Here is a 22,887-nt window from a genome sequence, read left to right as displayed (position 1 = left end):
TTTTTGGATTTATAGAAAGTGTGCAATAATTGTTCAAACAAAATCAGGCAGGTGCATAAATTTGGGCACCACAAAAAAGAAATGAAATCAATATTTAGTAGATCCGCCTTTTGCAGAAATTACAGCCTCTAAACGCTTCCTGTAGGTTCCAATGAGAGTCTGGATTGTGGTTGAAGGTATTTTGGACCATTCCTCTTAACAAAACATCTCTAGTTCATTTAGGTTTGATGGCATGGACAGCTCTCTTTAACTCACACCACAGATTTTCAATTATATTCAGGTCTAGGGACTGAGATGGCCATTCCAGAACATTGTACTTGTTCCTCTGCATGAATGCCTTAGTGGATTTTGAGCAGTGTTTCGGGTCGTTGTCTTGTTGAAAGATCCAGCCCCAGCGCAGCTTCAGCTTTGTCACTGATTCCTGGACATTGGTCTCCAGAATCTGCTGATACTGAGTGGAATCCATGCGTCCCACAACTTTGACAAGATTCCCAGTCCCTGCACTGGCCACACAGCCCCACAGCATGATGGAACCACCACCATATTTTACTGTAGGTAGCAGGTGTTTTTCTTGGAATGCTGTGTTCTTTTTCCTCCATGCATAACGCCCCTTGTTATGCCCAAATAACTCAATTTTAGTTTCATCAGTCCACAGCACCTTATTCCAAAATGAAGCTGGCTTGTCCAAATGTGCTTGAGCATACCTCAAGCGGCTCTGTGTGTGCTGTGGGCGGAGAAAAGGCTTCCTATGCATCACTCTCGCATACAGCATCTCCTTGTGTAAAGTGCGCCGAATGGTTTAACGATGCACAGTGACTCCATCTGCTGCAAGATGATGTTGTAGGTCTTTGGTGCTGGTCTGTGGGTTGACTCTGACTGTTCTCACCATTCGTCGCTTCTGTCTATCCGAAATCTTTCTTGGTCTGCCACTTCGAGCCTTAACTTGAACTGAGCCTGTGGTCTTCCATTTCCTCAATATGTTCCTAACTGTGGAAACAGACAGCTTAAATCTCTGGGACAGCTTTCTGTATCCTTCCCCTAAACCATGATGGTGAACAATCTTTGTCTTCAGGTCATTTGAGAGTTGTTTTGTGACCCCCATGTTGCTACTCTTCAGAGAAAATTAAAGGAGGAGGGAAACTTACAATTGACCCCCTTAAATACTCTTTCTCATTATAGGATTCACCTGTGTATGTAGGTCAGGGGTCACTGAGCTCAAGCCAACTTGAGTTCCAATAATTAGTTCTAAAAGTTTTGGAATCAATAAAATGACGACGGTGCCCAAATTTATGCACCTGCCCGATTTTGTTGACATTTTTTATCGTAACAACCAACAATTTATACAGGAAAATAATGACTATTAACAAGGTTGCCCAAACTTTTGCATCCCACTGTATGTACTTCTAGTCAAGACAACAGATAATGAATCTCTATTGGTTGCAACAACATGTCAAATTTACATTCTTGATAAACCTCATTGAAATAACTTATCAGAAGAAGATGCATCATGTACTAGGAAGATGGTAGAAAATTCACACAGCAGGTATCTTATGCCAACTTAAGCCTGGAGACGAATGCCTGGAGACAGCAGCAGCCATTAGAAATTAAGGCCAATCAAAATGTAACTTTCAATGTTATCAATGTTTTTGCATTTCTGGCAATTTGAACAAGGTTATTGTTTCTTCTGTTCTTTTAAACAAACTTGTTTTAAACTCTTTGTTGTGTTAAAAACCTTGAATCAATTTCTGGATTAATAATTTAGGTGCTGTGCAAAAACATTGGCCATGTCCTATCTTGCATTGTTTTGGGAGTTGCATACCTAGAGGCGGCTGTAACATTCCACCATTTCTCTCACAAGTTCCTATTGGTTGGATGTCAGATGAGTCCACCAGTCTCCAGAAATCATTCTTGTTGTCGCTGCCATCAAGTCTGAGCCGAAGCCTGGCACCCGTTACTCCCATGACGGTTGCAATACAGACAGAGGTAAAGTTGCGTGGGTCATGTGCCTCTAGCTTCATGCCTATTTTAAAATCATTGCTAGGTGGGTTCCTAGACTAGAAAGAAACAAAACAAACAGAAAGAAGAGTTTGTTCCCTATGAATCACTCATAACCTCCACAATTTATGCAGATTAAATCCATACTTTATATGTTCATTTTATAATCAAAACACAGTACAGATAAAAGCTGAATAATTCATATAGGGTGAAGTCACCAGTGCTGCCCAAAAGGTATGTTCTTGAACTGCTTAATGACTCCAACTTGTGAAATTCACAGATGACACCAAAACTGGAGACATAGTAAACACCAAAGACTGCAAAGCACCTCTAGTTGTTCTTTAACAGTGGCAAATGGATGAGGTTTCTTACTAAGCTTATTGCTTGATAAAACTAAAACGTTTTTTCACTTATCAATGACCACTGACATTTACTGCCAAGTGACTAATTTAATGAAGTTAAAATTGTGAACTTTAGAGTATTCTATGTTATTTGAACTTGCTTTTGGCAACAAACAAGTCTTTCAATTCAGATACAATATGTTCTGCTGTCTTCAATCTAAATGGCTGTGTTGGCTAAAAAAGGCAAGCTGTAGTTTGAAAAAGTCTAACATGTATGCTACATTTGAGAGAGAAAAAAATACTTAAATTACTTCAATCTAAAATTTTATACTCATATCCCCAACATTGTCAAAACAACCCATTTTAATGTCAAGGTGAAAACAGATCAAACAAAGTTAGAATTCAATGAGTGAGGGACAAAATAACACTCCTATGAGAAGGCACTTGATATAAAGTCTTGCACAGTTACAGATCATGGACCAGAGGTTAGACCTTCCTTTAAAACAAGCTGCATTCATGTCTGAACTCTCTACTTGCATTTTTGGTACTCTCTGAAATCCACTCCTCCTGAAAGCTAAAAGCTGGTGAGCCACTCTGAGAATCCAATAGTAGACAATCTATTCTCTTTGTGGACCTAAAAGCCAAGATCCACTCTGCCAAAACAAGAACTGTACGAATGGCTGAACACAATCTGAGAAGATTGAGAAGCAGCTATTACTTCAAGAAGAGTGATGCTTTTTTTTCCCTGTCAAGTTGCAGAGGACACACCAGAAAGTTTAACTGCAAGTTAAGAAAAGCACAGCACAAACAATCACATCGCAAAGAGAAACAGTGAACCTCCAAAGTGAGGAGAGGGGGTGTTATAGAGTTGAGGGTTTATAGCATTGGGTTTATAAAGAATGACAAACATGACCATTATACAATATAAGATTTATGATATTAAATAAAAGTGCAAAATTTATTCACTAATATTTTGTGATATGTAACTAAAAAAAACACTGCTTAAGGGGGAAAAAAAAAAAAACTAAAAATCAAATTTTCCATATTAAGCCACATGAATTATTGAACACCAAGGAAACACCGAACATTTGTATTTACATAAACTCTTTTAAAGCTGATTTTTTTTTTTTAACAACACACTTACAATCCAATTAATCTGAGAGTACTACATATCACAAACCTGACAAAATGATTTTTCAGATTAACACAAGAATTACAAGAGCCTACAAAAAAACTTGTAGATCCGTCCCACCTTAAATCGCTTCTTAAATCATTTCGCACCTCTCCGCCAGCTTCTTTTGTTTCTAAGTTTGCCAATAAAGACAAGCTGCAAGCAGCCGGCTATTCTATCCCCCTACCGACGTAGAACGTGCATGAACTTCTCCCAGCTCATGCCTTGATTGATTGATTATCAGGGAGTGAAGTGGGGAAATAATAGATCGTTATTTGGAAAACACGCATGCGTGTTCCCATTCTACAGTAGCCTGTGTAAACAGATTGTTAAAACAGAAACTTTTTCATATTCTAGTAGTAAATGACATAATGTTTGCATAAACTATATAATGTGTGAAGCCTAAATTCCAAATATCAAAGTAACACTTTCACAAAAGGTACAAATATAACAGAACAAATGCACTTTTATTCAAAAATATACCGTAGATCCCGTTATATAAGCCGAGAATTTCGTCCTTGATTTTTGGCTTGGAGTATGGGGGTCGGTTTATACAACGAGTATCGTTTCAGATTCAAGATTTCCAGCGCAATGCCGGTTTTGCCGATGAATACTGAAGTAATTAATGACGAAACCACAGCGCCATCTTTCAGACGAAGAAGAAACTTTGCATGCCAGTACTTTAAATTAAATAAAGAATTTATTCAAAAAAGTGTTTTAGTTGTTGATTTTATTAATAAAATTTATAATAAATTATCGGGAAGTTTGAATTAAAAATTTTTGTTTTGATTTACGATCAACATCTTGCGTTACGACCCGGATGCGGTCACGTGTATCGGCTTGCGCAATTGTAAACAAACAACCGAGAGCGTTAGTACCGTCAGTCGGAGCCCAGATACATGTGTTTGTGGATGTAATTTCTGTCATTGCAGTGATTTACCTATACAGTAATCCCTCGCTATATCGCGCTTCGACTTTCGCAGCTTCACTCTATCCCGGATTTTAAATGTAAGCATATCTAAATATATATCACGGATTTTTCACTGGTTCGCGGATTACTGCGGACAATGGATCTTTTAATTTATGGTACATGCTTCCTCAGTTTGTTTGCCCAGTTGATTTCATACAAGGGACGCTATTGGCGGATGGCTAAGAAGCTACCCAATCAAAGCATGTATTACATATAAACTAAAACTCCTCAATGATATGCTTCCCGCGCGGTGCTTGATTGTTTGCTTTTCTTTGTCTCTCACCCTCTCTGACATTCTCTGCGCCTGATGGAGGGGCTGTTTGCACAGAGGATACAGACGCTCCTCTACAAAATGCCGCTTTATCGCGGTGCTTCAGCATAGGCTACTTAAAAGCACGTATTGATTTTTTTGATTATTTGCTTTTCTTATCTCGTGCTCTCTCTCTTTGACATTCTCTGCTCCTGATGGTGCTCCTTTGAAGAGATGATGTTTGCATTCTTTTAATTGTGAGAAAGAACTGCCATCTCTGTCTTGTCATGGAGCACAGTTTAAACTTTTGACTAAAGGGTGTTATTTCATGTCTAGAGGGCTCTAATAATGTGAACAGTGTGGGAGAGTTTATAAGGGCTTAAAATATATACAAATAACCATACAAACATATGGTTTCTACTTCACGGATTTTCACCTATCGCAGGGGGGTCTGGAACGCAACCCCCGCGATCGAGGAGGGATTACTGTATATATAATTCATTAAGACCATGCAAGCAAGACACATAATTGCTAAGGAAGGAAGGAAAAGAAGGTAAAGAAAGCGATCACAATCAAAACGAAGATGGAAATTGTGTGGAAATATGCGAGTGCTGTTCGTGTGACCAATCTCGCTAATATGTACAGCATGTCGAAACCCACCATCTCGACAATTTTACAAAGAAAAGATTTGCATAAGGAGGCTCCTTCTGAACAATAACCACCTTCCTTTTCATTCTCCTCCTCCTGCCTTCCTGCAGCCCAAAGATGTCAAATTAAATGGTGAGTACAGTATGAAATTGTTGTTTCTAGAATAGAATGCCTTTTATTGTCACTATACAAATCTACAATGAGATTAAAAGCAGCTCCTTCAGTGCAGAAAAAAAGTTCTGTATAGGGCTTGTATGGTTGTTTTTTTAGCCTTAGCATAACGCCGGATCTGTGGCCCCGCTTCTGCTTACTTTCCCTCCTCCATCCGTGTCGTCTCCTAGACCCGACAACAATCCATGGAGAGCACGCTGGTCTCGCTATGTTGTGCGTGTAATGAAAAACACTCAAACAGATGTCTGGCCCTGGACACCGATGTCTATAAGGTTCTGACGGATGTAGCGGTTGTTCGCCGAACTGATTGTGCACAAACAAGGAAAAAAAAAGGACAAAAACAACAAAAAAGTGCACTGAAAAGGAGAGCCCTGAGCTGCTGCGACCATGCGTCCGCCATGCTCTAGTTTAATCTAGCCTACTTCTGGTAGGCTAGGCACTTTTTATAACTTTTTGGTTAGCACATTAGAAAAATTATTGGTGTTTTGGTAAATTATGCACATTATACAACCCTTTTTTATTATAAAAAGGTTAAGTAAGTGTTGCAGTGCGAGGTTCGGAATGCATTATGGGTTAGCCTTTGCGAACGAATTAAGTTCATAAGTCAAGGGTCCACTGTATTGCGTATTTAAGTTGATCAAATTTATAACGAATATAATCTCCGGAAATCAACCTGCCAATGTACCGTATTTGCGTATATAGTTTCAACACAAAGGTTTCACTTTACCAAACTTCTCTGCACTTCTTGGTTTCCATCAATTCTCGCCGATAAACATGATAAAAATACCTGAAGAGACACTTTTAAGGAAATTAAGAAAATTTTGCTTGGAGAAGGGGGTCGGCTTAAATACCAGTGATCGACAAATACATGTAATTTAGTAGGTAGAGAAGGGGGTCGGCTAATATACCGAGTCGGCTTGTATTCCGGAATCTACGGTTACTGCAGAAAAACAACCCACGTTTACCTGCGACATTAACATGCATTCATTATCACAACTTTGATGGTCAACAGTATCAGCCATTGACTGGTAATCTAAACTTCACGGGTTTAATCCCAGGTGAGTCAGTTTTGAAAACTGAACTGCTCGTATTCTTATTATTTTAGAATAAAAACTTACATTTGATTCCAGTCTGTAACAGCCGGTGTAATTTATGATGCTTGTAAAAGTTGGCTGTTTTTTTTATTCAGTTATTTTCTCAGCCGCGTTCGCGATCCCAACTCCCCATACAACCCCGCATTTGACACTGCTGTTTTCAGCAGTAGAAACGCTATAACAGAGGTAAGCTTAAATCATGATGACAATTCTACATCGGATCAAGAATTCACTTTTGCCATCGCTGTACTTTGTATATGTACATGGGAAGCCCTGCACTTGTGACTTAACGCTGTAAATAGGTAAATAAAATAATGAAAACAGCAGTGTTACTTAAAGTCAAATCAGGAGAGGCGGGGGGGTTTTGGTGGGTGTTAGAGCGTGATTGTCATTGACAAAATTAAACTGGAGCTTATTCAGCGCAGCCCCCCAGTCTTATTGTTTGATTCACGTTCAAGCTTCCAGACACACCCAAGTTCCAATCTGACGCCGTTTTCAAATAAAGACTCCCTATAACAGAGGTGAACTCAGATCGGAAAAAACAAAAGCCCTCCCCACAAGAAACATCCACTCACATAAAAGAACAACGCAGATGCTCCAGGCGTAAAGTCGAAAGTCCGGCATCATCCTGCCAATCACCTGTCCTTGAAAGAAACAGCACGGCTTATAGAGCTCGCCAATGCTAGACCGTCCAGATCTAAACACTAGCGTGGTGTATGTCCCCAAAAAAGACTAACTGCATTCTCGTACCATTGCTCGCGTACTAAAGTGTCAGCAGGTATTTTTCATGGCATTACACATGTAATTTGTGAGCATGCCCATGACGATCAAACAGAGGAAGCTCTGCAGTAAACTAGTGACTTTATGCTGTACGAAGTAAATAAAGTTTAACTAGTAAAACTATATACTATATAGATCGTTGTAGACACAGAACACACATGAAATGCAAGTGTTCCAAATAACGATATAGTATTTATAAAAGGTGTCATTTTGCTCGACTTCTCACTCTATACAACTCTAAGCAACTGACACGCAGGTAAACAAATTTGAGCTGAGAAAACTGTGCGGGGTGGGGGATGTGATAGCAGACTGCTTGCTGCTTATCAACACTTGTAAAGTACAAAAGACGGTGACAGAGACGTGAGAAACATTTTAAGGTGGGATAGATCTATGAGTTTTTTCATAGGCTCTGGTAATTCTAGTGTTAATGCTTGCATCACTATATAAAGAAACATTACCTGGTTAATAACACTGACTGAATAGCATCATTCAGTCAAATTAATAAAAATCTCAAATGTCACAAAATTCTCATGCTTTCACTTTATAAATTTTGCTCTTTGTGAAATCAAGCTTGTTGTTTAAAGATGAATCCCTTTAATAAATTAGGGAAAAAGTAGCAATATTTAAAGCTTTTTTGCCATTAAAGCACAGCAGGATGATCTTGCTTTATTACTGTAAGTTAAAAAAGTGGGATTTTAAAATAGGTGCAATTCATGCACTACTACACAAAAATTCAAGCCCTGTGTTATACATCCAGTTTCCTTTTCAGTGGGGCCGGGACTCTTTTTAAAATCTGTATCTATTAAAACACCATTTCATACTTCTTTTAGGTGAAATTTCCTTTGACGAAAGTTTTTCTAACTGTCTGATCAGTCTTGGAGAATCAGATAGCATTTCAACAGCATATAGAATTACCTCAAAGATTCTTCCCTTCAACAATCCTTGGGCGGGAAAAGAACCTTTAAATAGGTATCTCAGAAAAGGAGTGGGTCAGTCTATATATGCCAAGCACTCAAAAATTCAACACAGAGCAAGATCCACCTTGCAAGTGTTGCGATTTAGCTCTAGCATCACTAGGCCACATGTTTACGTAATGCACCAAATTATTATTTTGAACAAAAATACTTATTAAATAGTACTGGTGTGACAATCACTCCTAACCCATCAGCATTTATATCTGGTGTACTCAAAGATGGGCAAATTTTAATAGCCTATATCACACTACTCATACATAGACTTATCTTGCTTACTTGGAAAAATCGCAACACACATTTTATAATTCAATGAGAAACTGACGTTCTCTATTATTTGAAATTGGGGAAAAATCTAATTCTTGTTTATAGGATCTGTCCAAAACTTTTTTAAAAAAAACATGGCAAGACTTAATAAAAATATTTTACAATAGGTATTTTATTACTTGTGTAACCCCACCCCCGTTTTTATTAATTCTTTGGTGTTTTTTCTAAATTAATATTGAAGGCATTTGCTGCAAAGGTCCTGCTGTTTCTTTTCTTGATTGTATACTATGTTACTTACTTGAAATAAAATTAAAATATTTTTAATTTGTCCCTGCTGTCTGACCATGGTGTTTGTGGAAACTGACAACAGAAAATAAGCGGCACATATTTAATTTCACTTATGTTGTATAAAATTTCAAAACTTGCATTATCAAGATGAGCAATGATATACCCCATTGACTACTGTTTGCACATACTGAAAAAAAACAGGTGAAGTTGTAGCTTTAAAACTATTCAGATTTATGCAGTAAACAAAAAACAAATTTTAAATACACAGATTCATTTAGTCCCTTATTTTACTCTTCTTTCGCTCACAGCATATTAAAATTGAGTTTCAAATATACATTTGTACATCTGTATTTGAGTTCTTGGTAAACAAAGACAATTAGAAATTTTCACTTTGCAAAACTATGGTTATTTTCAAATTAAATGCTCACTTTGCCCAATCAAACTACTAACTTCTCCATTTGTTTGTAATTCAAAATAACATTCAAAACACACAATAATGTTTAATGTGTTAGTCTAAAGCAGTAAGCACTTTTTCAACACTATACAGGCAAAACCTTTTTCCATCTCACATAAAAACTAAAATAAAAAGTATGTCAAAATCCTTATTGTATAATGCAGTGAAAACACACAGAAAGGTATATGCTCCGGAAAATGACAACATTGTACAAAATTCAAATATTGTACAAGATTAAACAAACAAAATTCCAAAAATAAAATTTAAAAATAACAAACACACTTGAAACAACAAAAAAGGATTACAAATGATGTAGAAGGATTGATGCAGAAGTTAGAAATAGTTAAATTAGCTATACTTTTCTTTCATGTTTATATAAAGAAAATGCTGTGTTGAACAATGAAGAAATTAAAACTTACCTGTTTAAAACAGTGAGAAGGGGCAGCAACTGCTCCAGTTTCCTTCAAATATTTATCCCAATTGAAGCTTTCTGAAACTAAAACACAAAAAAGACAGTGAGAGATTTAATTTTTCATGTGTGTCACCTACAATTTTCCTAGAAGACAGAAGTTTGAAAAACCTGCATGTATTAAAGAATACTAAAAAGTATAATGTTTTTAAAGCACAAAGCCAACAATATTTATAGCAGCTCCACTAAAAACTGGTAATCTAATTTATTATTTGTTTTAAAAGAACAATTGTAAGAATAATAATAACTTTAGCTTCTGTCATCCAAATTATACAAGACTAAATGACAATAGTCTTGCTCCTCTGATCAGATTGCACTACAATCAGCAGCTACTAATTCCAATCTTAAATAAATACATATAAGAAACTATTTGAGATAATACAGTCCTAAAATGAATTTATTTGATTGTATTTATCTGGATTTTATGTATCAGCTGTCAGTTTGCTTCAAGTTTTTGTAAAACTTTGGGCTCAAAAGTGGACTCAAATAAATCTAAATACAGCTCCTCTGTCTCCTTCTGTCTTTCAGGTGAGGACTGGAAGCCATGACTAGGAAGGTCAAGGAGGCGACCCGCAAATGGATCCACCCAATGAGGTTTCCAGAAGGAGCAGACCGGACTATCCCTTCCAATTAAGTAATCCAGAAGAGCTGCATACAAGGATGCCCTGAAAGAGAGGTAATTAATTTTGGCTTGGCCACTGACAGACCACAAACTCCATCCTTGAATAAATGTGAGATTTGTCTTATATGGGACCATGCCAATACAGATAAAAGAATTCCCAATGAGACTGATTCAATAGAGTTGGTTGCTACAAGTCTATAGGGAAAGCAAGGATAAAACGTAGTAAAGCCTAAGGCTGTTCCTGGAATTAATGGTAATTCTAAAATGTGCATTTTACATGGTTTGGCTGCGTTTTTACTTCTCTGCCAAGTGCACTTAGAACTCCCATGGAGTCATACAATGTATTTATTTATTTCTTTGTTGATTTTAAATTTCAAAGAGTGCAAAAATAGAAAACAAAGAATGCAAATGCTCAGACTTTGGTGTCTAAAAGACTAGATGCAACAAAAGCTTGAATATACCACATGTAAATAAAGAGTTCTATAGGTAAATAATGAAACTTCAATGAACGAACGATTGTTTTATTTTTGTAAATTGAAAAAAAAAAAAAAATGAAAAGCTATGTTACCGACCATTTTGATGACCATCACGTCTGGCTGGTGTGTTTATAGCTAATCCAGGAAAACTGACAAGAACAAAGCCCACTAGCACCTTGATACACTCTTCCTGCCAATATCATAATGACTGAATCCATACAGGGATCCTAATTCTACTTGCTATCACTTCATTCCAAATAGAGATTTTCAAATATGCAATTATTTTGAGTTACACACACACTATATATATATATATATATATATATATATATATATATATATATATATATATATATATATATATATACAGTCATGTGAAAACATTAGGACACCCTTTGAAAGCATGTGGTTTTTGTAACATTTTTAATAAATGGTTATTTCATCTCCGTTTCAACAATACAGAAGATTAAAGTAATCCAACTAAACAAAGAAAACTGAAGAAAAGTCTTTTCAAGATCTTCTGTAAATGTCATTCTACAAAAATGCCTATTCTAACTGAGGAAAAGATAGGACACCCTTGCCCCTAATAGCGAGTGTTACCTCCTTTGGCTGAAATAACTGCAGTGAGACGGTTCTTGTAGCCATCTACCAGTCTTCGACATCGGTCTGAGGAAATTTTACCCCACTCCTCAATGCAGAACTTTTTCAGCTGTGAGATGTTTGAGGGTTTCTTGCACGCATACAGCCCTTTTCAAGTCACCCCACAGCATCTCAATGGGATCCAAATCTGGACTTTGACTTGGCCATTCCAGGACTCTCCATTTCTTCTTTTCAGCCAATCTTTGGTTGATTTACTAGTATGTTTTGGGTCATTGTCATGTTGCATGGTCCAGTTCCGCTTCAGCTTTAATTTTCTAACTGATGGTCTCACATGTTCTTCAAGCACCTTCTGATACACAGTAGAATTCATCGTGGATTCTATGATGGTGAGCTGACCAGGTCCTGCTGCAGCAAAGCAGCCCCAAACCATGACACTTCCACCTCCATGCTTCACAGTTGGTATGAGGTTCTTTTCTTGGAATGCTGTGTTTGGTTTACGCCAAACATGTCCTCTGCTGTTGTGTCCAAATAATTCAATTTTGGACTCATCTGTCCAAAGAACATTATTCCAGAAGTCCTGGTCTTTGTCAACTTTATCTCTGGCAAATGTCAGTCTGGCCTCGATGTTTCTCTTGGAAAGCAAAGGTTTCCTCCTTGCACACCTCCCATGCAAGTTAAACTTGTACAGTCTCTTTCTGATTGTAGAGGCATGTACTTCTACATCAACAGTAGCCAGAGCCTGCTGTAGTTCTCGAGATGACACTTTAGGGTTTTGGAGACCTCTTTTAGCATCTTGCGGTCTGCTCTTGGGGTGAACTTGCTGGGGCGACCAGTCCTGGGCATGTTGGCAGTTGTTTTGAAAGCCCTCCACTTGTAGACTATCTTCCGGACAGTGGAATGGCTGATTTCAAAATCTTTTGAGATCTTTTAAATCCCTTCCCAGACTCATAGGCTGCTACAATCTTTTCTGAAGTCCTCTGACAGCTCTTTTGTTCTCACCATGGTGCTCACTCTCACTTCAACAGTCAGGAGCACACCAAACTAAATGTCTGAGGTTTAAATAGGGCAAGCCTCATTCAACATGCAGAGTAACGATCTACTAATTATGTGCACCTGGTGTGATATACCTGTGTGAGATCTGAGCCAATTTAAGAGGGAATACATGTGAGGGTGTCCTATCTTTTCCTCAGTTAGAATAGGCATTTTTGTAGAATGACATTTACAGAAGATCTTGAAAAGACTTTTCTTCAGTTTTCTTTGTTTAGTTGGATTACTTTAATCTCTCTGTATTGTTGAAACGGAGATGAAATAACCATTTATTAAAAATGTTACAAAAACCACATGCTTTCAAAGGGTGTCCTAATGTTTTCACATGATATATATATATATATATATATATATATATATATATATACACACACACACATATACATACATATACATATATACACACACATACACATATATACAGTATATACTGTATGTGTTTATATGTGTATATATACAGTATATATGAATCCTTTATGCAATTCCATATACTGGACAGTAGATGGAGACATACACATGCTTAATATTCCTATGGATAATCAGCTTTAAAGTAATATATTAAATTGATTACCTTTATTTGGGGACAGACAAGAAGTATAATTTTTTCCTGTTTTTTCCTTTTTGGCATCTTTCTGGTCTAAATAAAATGAAACAATATTAAAAATGCACCCGGGAACTATGTATTACTTTATAAACACAATTGCACATACTGAGTGAAATTATTAAACAAATTTCAAATGTACAAGAGTCACAAATGTATCATCTGCAACCTTGACCAAGTAAAACAGATCTTGTCTAATGTACTACTAAAAAAACCTTGAAACAATAAATGGATTTCATACAAAATCACATGCTCACTTGCCTCAAAACTCTTTATGATAGCTTATTAAACCTTAAAATATCCTCAAATGTAGACAAAGCACAAATATCCCAATTCTGAAACCCCTTTTTCAGGGCCCTGGATGAAAGAGTTTTTCCACCTCAAACCTATTTTATATTGATTGACCTTCTTAACCTGAAGTACCAATGATCTTATATTTTACAGTAGGACCGACAACATTTAGGTGTTCTTATTGGCCGGGAACAAACAAAGTGCCCTAAATGTAGATTATAATCCACTAAAAAGTATGCAGTATGTCAAAATTGACGCAAAGGACAAGACACTGCTCAAAATGTGTAACAACTGTAAAAAAAAAAAGTGACATCTTGAATTCCTGTGTATAGCTTTTTTAAAAGTTAGTGTACTGTGCTCAAAGCCTCCACATTTCTGTGCTGAAAAGATTAACTTTAGGATGTTTTTAATGGGAGAAACCAAACAAACTACACAAAATATAGTGGAAATTCCATTAAGACCATGGCGAGTCCACAGTTCACTGTATGTACAGTGATCCCTCGCTATATCGCGCTTCGACTTTCGCGGCTTCACTCCATCACGGATTTTAAATGTAAGCATATCTAAATATATATCACGGATTTTTCACTGGTTCGCGAATTTCTGCGGACAATGGGTCTTTCAATTTATGTTACATGCTTCCTCAGTTTGTTTGCCCAGTTGATTTCATACAAGGGACGCTATTGGCAGATGGCAGAGAAGCTACCCAATCAGAGCACGTATTACATATTAAATAAAACTCCTCAATGATATACGATATGCTTCCTGCGCGCTGCTTCGCACACTTAAAAGCTCTAACAGCCCGTATTGATTTTTCATTGTTTGCTTTTCTCTGTCTCTCTCACTCTCTCTGAGAAAAACAGGCAGATACTTATCCATCATGCAATACCATCAGGGAGGCATATGATTGGCCCCATTATCTGCTCCTGACGGAGGGGCCATGAGCAGAGGGGCCGTTTGCACAGTGGCTGTTTGCTTAGACGATACGTACGCGCCTGTAAAAAAATGCTGAAAGGCTACCTTCACATGGATCCCTTCATTGCGCCGCTTTATCACGGTGCTTGCATACTTAAAAGCGCAACAGCCCTATTGATTTTTGATTGTTTACTTTACTCTCTCTCTCTGACATTCTCCGCTCCTGACGCGCACCTTGAAGAGGAAGATATGTTTGCATTCTTTTAATTGTGAGAAAGAACTGTCATCTGTCTTGTCATGGAGCAGTGTTTAAACTTTTGACTAAAGGGTGTTATTTCATGTCTAGAGGGCTCTAATAATGTTAAAAAACATATTTAGAAGGCCGTAAACAGGTTTTCAATGCTCTAACTGCGAAAATATTACATTTATAAATAAAGAGTCCTACTTCTTGGAAATTCATTTATCTGTATGGAGCGGATCAACCACTATAAACGAGGGTTTACTGTATAACTGTGCGGAGAATATTTATAAACAGTGTGGGAGAGTTTCTAAGAGCTTAAAATATATAAAAATAACCATACAAACACATGGTTTCTACTTCTCGGATTTTCACCTATCGCGGGGGTTTCTGGAACAACCCCCGCGATCGAGAAGGGATTACTGTATAAAAAAGAAAAATATATTTGAGAAGGTATAGTGTAGCAAAAACTGCAAAGACATTGTCTTGAGCGTGTGATAAGACTCCAGTGAAAACAGAGAGAGCCCATAATATTTGGATTAAAGAAGATCTAACAAAATAAAATCAGTCACTAATTAACTAATACAAATAAATATGCCTATGAATTTTTAGCCATGCATTTATTAAATATGCCTTCAACATTTCATTATTTAAGATTTCTATTAAGTATTAAGTAGGGGCTTGAATTTCAAAGTGGTACTACAGGTATTGTGCCAGTTATTTAAAAATCCCACAAGGCAAAATAGCCTTCAGTCCTGCCATTTTAATCTTATTTTGGAATCGGTACAGAAATTTGAAAAAATGATTAAATTATGATTTAAGTGCTTGGATAAAAGGATTTGTAATACACACAGTCATAATTTTCCATTCAACCATCATTTCATTTTCTGACCAACTTAACCGACAGTATTTTTATTTGGGGGGTACATTAGTTGGATAGAATGACTACTCCCAAGGGATACACAACAATGATCCCTGTGCTCTGCAGCACCACATGGCTAATTTGTGTGCATAATTAGCCACAAAACCAGCTACAATCTCAAAACAAGCCTTAAAAGGAGCCCTCCGCCCTCATCAGAAAACACAAGAAACCCTGCAAAATAACAAAAACAAAAGATTTACTACTGTCAAACAATACAAGTTAGGCCAACGCTACTGCTTTGTGGCATGACCAAAGTGTGTCCCAAGATTGGAATTCAGTGATCAACATTTTATTTACTTATTACTAGTATATGGATATTTGTTCTACAGGTACAATGCATCCAGAAAGTATTCACAGCGCATCACTTTTTCCACATAGTTATGTTACAGCCTTATTCCAAAATGGATAAAATTAATTTTTGGCTCAGAATTCTACACACAACACCCCATAATGACAACGTGAAAAAAGTTTATTTGAGATTTTTGCAAATTTATTAAAAATAAAAAAACTGAGAAATCACATGTACATAAGTATTGACAGCCTTCGCTCAATACTTTGTTGATGCAACTTTGGCAGCAATTACAGCCTCAAGTCTTTTTGAATATGATACCACAAGCTTGGCACATCTATCCTTGGCCAGTTTCACCCATTCCTCTTTGTAGCACCTCTCAAGCTCCATCGGGTTGGATGGGAAGCGTCGGTGCACAGCCATTTTAAGATCTCTCCAGAGATGTTCAATCGGATTAAAGTCTGGGCTCTGGGTGGGCCACTCAAGGACATTCACAGAGTTGTCCTAAAACCACTCCTTTGATATCTTGGCTGTGTGCTTAGGGTCGTTGTCCTGCTGAAAGATGAATCGTCGCCCCAGTCTGAGGTTGAAGCGCTCTGGAGCAGGTTTTCATCCAGGATGGCTCTGTACATTGCTGCAGTCATCTTTCCCTTTATCCTGACTAGTCTCCCAGTTCCTGCCGCTGAAAAACATCCCCACAGCATGATGCTGCCACCACCATGCTTCGCTGTAGGGATGGTATTGGCCTGGTGATGAGTGGTGCCTGGTTTCCTCCAAACGTGACGCCTGGCATTCACACCAAAGAGTTCAATCTTTCTCACATCAGACCAGAGAATTTTGTTTCTCATGGTCTGAGAGTCCTTGAGGCACTTTTTGGCAAACTCCAGGCAGGCTGCCATGTGCCTTTTACTAAGGAGTGGCTTCCATCTGGCCACTCTACCATACAGGCCTGATTGGTGGATTGCTGCAGAGATGGTTGTCCTTCTGGAAGGTTCTCCTCTCCCCACAGAGGACCTCTGGAGCTCTGACAGAGTGACCATCGGGTTCTTGGTCACCTCCCTGACTAAGGCCCTTCTCCCCCGATCGGTCAGTTTAGATGGCCGGCCAGCTCTAGGAAGAGTCCTGGTGGTTTCAAACTTCTTCCACTTATGGATGATGGAGGCCACTGTGCTCATTGGGACCTTCAAAAGCAGCAGAAATTTTTCTGTAACCTTCCCCAGATTTGTGCCTCGAGACAAACCTGTCTGGGAGGTCTACAGACAATTCCTTTGACTTCATGCTTGGTTTGTGCTCTGACATGAACTGTCAACTGTGGGACATTATATGGACAGGTGTATGCCTTTCCAAATCATGTCCAATCAACTGAATTTACCACAGGTGGACTCCAATTAAGCTGCAGAAACATCTCAAGGAGGATCAGGGGAAACAGGATGCACCTGAGCTCAAATTTGAGCTTCATGGCAAAGGCGGTGAATACTTATGTACATGTGCTTTCTCAATTTTTTTATTTTTAATAAATTTGCAAAAATCTCAAGTAAACTTTTTTCACGTTGTCATTATGGGGTGTTGTGTGTAGAACTCTGAGGAAAAAAATGAATTTAGTCCATTTTGGAATAAGGCTGTAACATAAGAAAATGTGGAAAAAGTGATGCGCTGTGAATATGTTCTTGATGCACTGTATCTCTTGTTTAACGTGGTTTTATTAATCGCGGGTTTTGAATAACACTCTTATTTTGATTGAGAAAGCCCATTGAACACTGTGGCTATAAATTTGATTAGCGCAATTTTTTTAAAATTGTGCGAAAGTGGAAACGAAAGGTTGCGAACATACAGGTGTCACTATCTCCCCCCCAAGCCCAGCACAGCGGCCATAATGGGCATTCGAATTCTGACGGAGTCATGAGTCACCAATTCAGTTGACAACAGTCACCATAGAGAGTCGACGTTTTTTATTGCATATTTTCACCAGTTGTTCACTTTATCTTTTTTTTTTTTTTTAAGCGCTTGTCCTTTCCAAACATGAACAAGCAAAACCATGAGTCCTCATTGGAAAGTGAAAAGAAGGAAAGAAAGCTAATTACTTTATATGAAGCTTGAGATAATTAAAAGATACAATTCAGGCGAAACAAAAGCAAACATTGGCAGGGAAATCGACTTCAGTGAATCGACTATCAGGACAATGTTAGCAAAGGCAGATACCTTAATTACTGAAACGGATCCAGATGTTGGCAGAAGTGCACTTGTCTGCCGTAACTTTGAAAGTCAAATTGCTTGCTACAGATGGATCTATGAGAGCCAGAAGAAAGAACGAACAGTCCAAACGACCCTCCATATTTTTTGTTTGCATTTTGACTTTTATTTTCTACACACAAATACAAGTACTTTTTCCATGTAGGTTTTTCACATTTTAAATGGATTAATTATATGTTTTTCCATATATTTTTATATTTAATTAGCACAGCTTTGCATAATGTGACAATATCAATGTTTTAATTAATCTCGTTAGTCAAGGGATATCTATATTTTGTTTGTGGTAATGGTTCTATCTGCATCTGTTGCAGTTTGAGGCACAGTGTCGCAGTGGTCAGTGTCTTTTGTTTTGTAAATGTGTCGATCAGCACAAGCAGCAAACAGCCTGCTGTTCCATCACCACCACCGCAACAGTCAACTCGGGCAAAAATTTCTCCCAGCTGAAGTCTTGTTTATCTGGTTGTGAGGTGCCTAGAGCTACATGCTGCTTATGTTAATCAACAAATTCACAAAACAAAAGATGCTAATGGAGAGGTGTGAAGAAATTTAAGGTGGCCAGGGATTAAGAGATTTTTCGTAGGCTTCAGGGATTCCAGTGTTAATTACTATTCTGGCCCTAATGCAAGACTTGTTGCCAGGAAGAAATGCAGAGAAATGTTCATTGGACTAGTTGCTGCATCTAAAAAATGGGTCGGGTTTGTTTGCCAAGTATAGGGAAGGGGCCCCCACTAATAGGTCCTGTGAACTTTCTGGTTATTTCCATATAGTTTATATAGTTATTTATTGACTGCTCAAGTTAAGGAACACAACGGTGAGGTTATCTGGATGTTATTGAAAGAGAGAGAGGGGGTGAAGTTATACAAATGTATAAGAACTGCCTGCTTTAAGCAAGGTTCCAGGTCCTTTGAGAAGATGTTGTATGTCACAGCTGATGCTGCAAAATAGCATCAAGATTAAAAAAAAAAAAAAGTATTCAACGTGAAAAACATAATAAAGTAGTGTCTCTCTCCTCCAAAATTCAGTACATAATACACTAATTAAATTTGCTTGAGCACCTACTGCAACTCTCTCTGTCCACATGAAACAACTCAGTCCCCCCATTAAAGAATTTTGTTGAAATGTGGCACACTTAATCTTTAAGAAAACTTGTCAAGACAGTTCAATTTTCATTTTTTTCAACTCTGTGTAAGGCAATGTTTTGCAACCACTAGGTTGCGGATTGTCATCATTGGTTCACAAGTGGGTCACCTAAGCCAATCTGTTTTGTGACAAAGGTTGCCAACCGAGTGGGTCATAGTGGGTCACTTAAGTGATCAGCATCGCTCCTTGATATACTTTCCTTTTTCCAAGTGACCTCATTTCACCAAGGGGCAGTTTGCTGTAGCTGCTAGTGGGCAGACAGTGAATTTAAAAAGGTAAAACTGGATCACAGGTCCATAAAAGTTGAGAAACACCGGTGTAAGGAAGGTGATGTGGACTGAATGTGTAAGAATTAGCCATGTGGAGCAGCCTTTACTCTGTGATTACTAATATTTTTAACTTTAATTATTTAATTAATTTTAATTTTAAATATTTCAATATTTTAATTTTTGCGATTTACTAGTATGACCAGATATAACAGGGACAGTTCAGATTTCAGGCTATGCATCTCGATTAAAAAAAAAATTGGAGAAAAAAAAAAAAACCTGAAGAATATCAAAAACACCCAGTTTTAAAGGCTGCCCACTTAAAACAGTGCTGAGCAGAGCTAAACATCTCACAATATATTTGTAACACCATGTACAACCTTTATACCATCCCCATATCCCTGGCCCTCCTCCCTCTCTTGAAAACAATAAATTTAAAATGGTGTGGTACAAATCTTTATTTCAAAGATGTTTGTGTATGTTGCAATAAATCCACAATCAATTCAATCAAGGGAATCATGGTATTTTTATGTACCCAACAGAGTCTTCTTTCAAATACAGTAATCCCTCCCCGATCGCGGGGGGGTCTGGAACGAGGTGAAAATCCGCGAAGTAGAAACCATATGTTTGTATGGTTATTTTTATATATTTTAAGCCCTTATAAACTCTCCCACCCTGTTAACATTATTAGAGCCCTCTAGACATGAAATAACACCCTTTAGTCAAACGTTTAAACTGTGCTCCATGACAAGACAGAGATGACAGTTCTTTCTCACAATTAAAAGGAAGCAAACATATCTTATCTTCAAAGGAGCGCCGTCAGGAGCAGAGAATGTCAGAGAGAGCGCTCGCAAAGAAAAGCAAACAATCAAAAAATCAATACGTGCTTTTAAGTATACAGAAGCACCACGATAAAGCGGCATTTTGTAGAGGAGCGTCCGTGTCCTCTGTGCAAACAGCCCCTCTGCTCACACCCCCTCCGTCAGGCAGAGAGAGTGACAAAGATAGATAGATAGATAGATAGCAAACAAGCACCGCGCGGGAAACATATCTTATAGCATTGAGGAGTTTTAGTTAATATGTAATACATGCTCTGATTGGGTAGCTTCTAAGCCAACCGCCAATAGCATTCCTTGTATGAAATCAACTGGGCAATCAAACTGAGGAAGCATGTAACCTAAATTAAAAGACCCATTGTCCGCAGAAAGCGGCGAACCAGCGAAAAATCTGTGATATATATTTAGATGTGCTTACATTTAAAATCCAGCGATAGAGTGAAGCCTGAAAGTCGAGCTGATATAGCGAGGGATTACTGTACAGCAATCCCTCCTCGAGCGTGGGGGTTGCGTTCCAGAACCCCCCGCAATAGATGAAAATCCCCAAAGTAGAAACCATATGTTTCTATGGTTATTTTTATATATTTTTAGCCCTTATAAACTCTCCTACACTGTTAACATTATTAGAGCCCTCTAGACATGAAATAACACCCTTTAGTCAAAAGTTTAAACTGTGCTCCATGACAAGACAGAGATGACAGTTCTTTCTCACAATTAAAAGAATGCAAATATATCTTCTATTCAAAGGAATGCGTGTCAGGAGCAGAGAATTTCAGAGGGAGAGCGCGAGAGAAAAGCAAACAATCAAAAAATCAATATGTGCTTTTGGGCTTTTAAGTATGCCGAAGCACCTCGATAAAGCGGCATTTTTTAGAGGAGCGTCTGTATCCTCTAGGCAAAACAGCCTCTGTGCAAACAGCCCCTCTGCTCACACCCCCTCCGTCAGGCGCAGAGAATGTCAGGGAAAGTGAGAGAGACAGAGAAAAGCAAACAATCAAGCACCGCTCAGGAAGGATATCGTATTTCAATGAGAAGTTTTAGTTAATGCGTAATACATGCTCTGATTGGGTAGTTTCTAAGCCATCTGCCAATAGCGTCCCTTGTATAAAATCAACTGGGCAAACAAACTGAGGAAGCATGTACCATAAATTAAAAGACCCATTGCCGCAGAAATTCGCGAACCAGCGAAAAATCTGTGATATATATTTAGATATGCTTACATTTAAAATCCGCGATGGAGTGAAGCTGCGAAAATCGAAGCGCGATATAGCGAGGGATCACTGTAAATCTTAAGTTTAAATGTTGTCTACTCTTTCCATTAGCAAAATATGCAATTTACACATTTATATACTGAGGCAAGCAGCACATCACAGCTGAGTGAAACTGTTATTATGCTTATATCGAGTTAAATAGATAGATATGTATAGATTAAATTAGGGTTAGATAGAGAAGGATTAGACACGCAGATAGGAGATCTTTTCCTGTCCCCAGAAGAAAATTTGGGTGTGTACATGGTCCAGGCCTGTTTATAGTTTTGGTTTAAATTGGATTGAGATGGTTATAGAATTAACTGAACTCAATCTATTGAGAGCTACAGTGCGTACATTTTCTAACTTGTTTTAAACAACTGTGTCCTAAAACATTAGAACAACAATCATGCTGATGGCATGCATTGAGCTGTAAAAGAATATCCATTGCTACTAAATGATCCAGTGTTTTAGACTACTTTTATTTAGCCTGACAACTTCATTCTATGCTAACAATTTTTCCCTCAACCAGCTTAATCGTTTTATTTTTTTTTTTTTTTTTAATATTAGGTGCTGTGGATTCTTCACGATCATGCATAAAATCAAGGGCTAATCAAAAGAAAATTAGGTGATAATTATGGTCAAATGCTAATATATTATTAGGACAAGGATTATATTGAGCTATAAATCACATCATTTAAAAATTATTATTCTAAATATATATTTACTATTGTATGAAATAACACTATAAAATCAATAGCCACTAACCACATCACTGACAGTCCAGCAGAGATCACAAAGACCTCATAACCACTTACTAAGAAATATGATAAACAAATCACTTGTTAGAACATTTGTCAACATGAGATACAATCTATAACTTGATATAGGCATTTCAAGGAGTGCTCTATTCAAAAGCAAGGGAAGGCTACAAAAGAATGTACTTTTTTTGGTAAAACTAACTTCTGGTAGAAAGAGACAGTTCTTTAAACAGTAGAAAAAAAAAGTATCTTTCTGCACAAAAACAAACTGACACGAGCTGCCATTACTGCACTTTGTATAAATAGAATACATGAAACAATATTTTAAAATGTTAATAATTTTAAAACTACTGAACCACAAATAATGGGCGTTTAAACAGGCCCAAGTATGTACAAAAATAGAATATCTTAATTGAAATCCACAAAACATGAAATTGACAAATTCCACTTTTCACTTAAGGAAGGAATTGCCAGGAATGATTCTGACAACATATTATCCAGTTATCTGGGTCACAAT

General features: G+C 37.6%; 1 protein-coding gene across 6 annotated transcripts in view; it reads right to left on the bottom strand.

Annotated features, from left to right (window-relative positions):
- scml2 (Scm polycomb group protein like 2) overlaps positions 1-22,887 on the bottom strand; it is a 216,729-nt gene that overhangs the window by 138,831 nt on the left and 55,011 nt on the right. For 4 of the 6 annotated variants that reach the window (XM_039745029.1, XM_039745026.1, XM_039745027.1 and 1 more), the window contains exons 3-5: positions 13,186-13,251; positions 9,820-9,896; positions 1,820-2,054 (exon numbers count right to left, since the gene is read on the bottom strand). In XM_039745029.1, the coding sequence (XP_039600963.1) occupies positions 1,820-2,054; positions 9,820-9,896; positions 13,186-13,251 (378 nt within the window). Of the gene's footprint in view, positions 1-1,819; positions 2,055-9,819; positions 9,899-13,185; positions 13,252-22,887 lie in introns of those variants that run through there. The other 2 variants (XM_039745030.1, XM_039745031.1) reach the window with 2 other exon arrangements.

Source organism: Polypterus senegalus, chromosome 2, assembly GCF_016835505.1.
Source record: "Polypterus senegalus isolate Bchr_013 chromosome 2, ASM1683550v1, whole genome shotgun sequence".
In the NCBI taxonomy this organism is placed as follows: Eukaryota; Metazoa; Chordata; class Cladistia; order Polypteriformes; family Polypteridae; genus Polypterus; species Polypterus senegalus.
The sequence above is the reverse complement of the archived record's forward strand: the minus strand, read 5'-3'. Positions and strand labels throughout refer to the sequence as shown.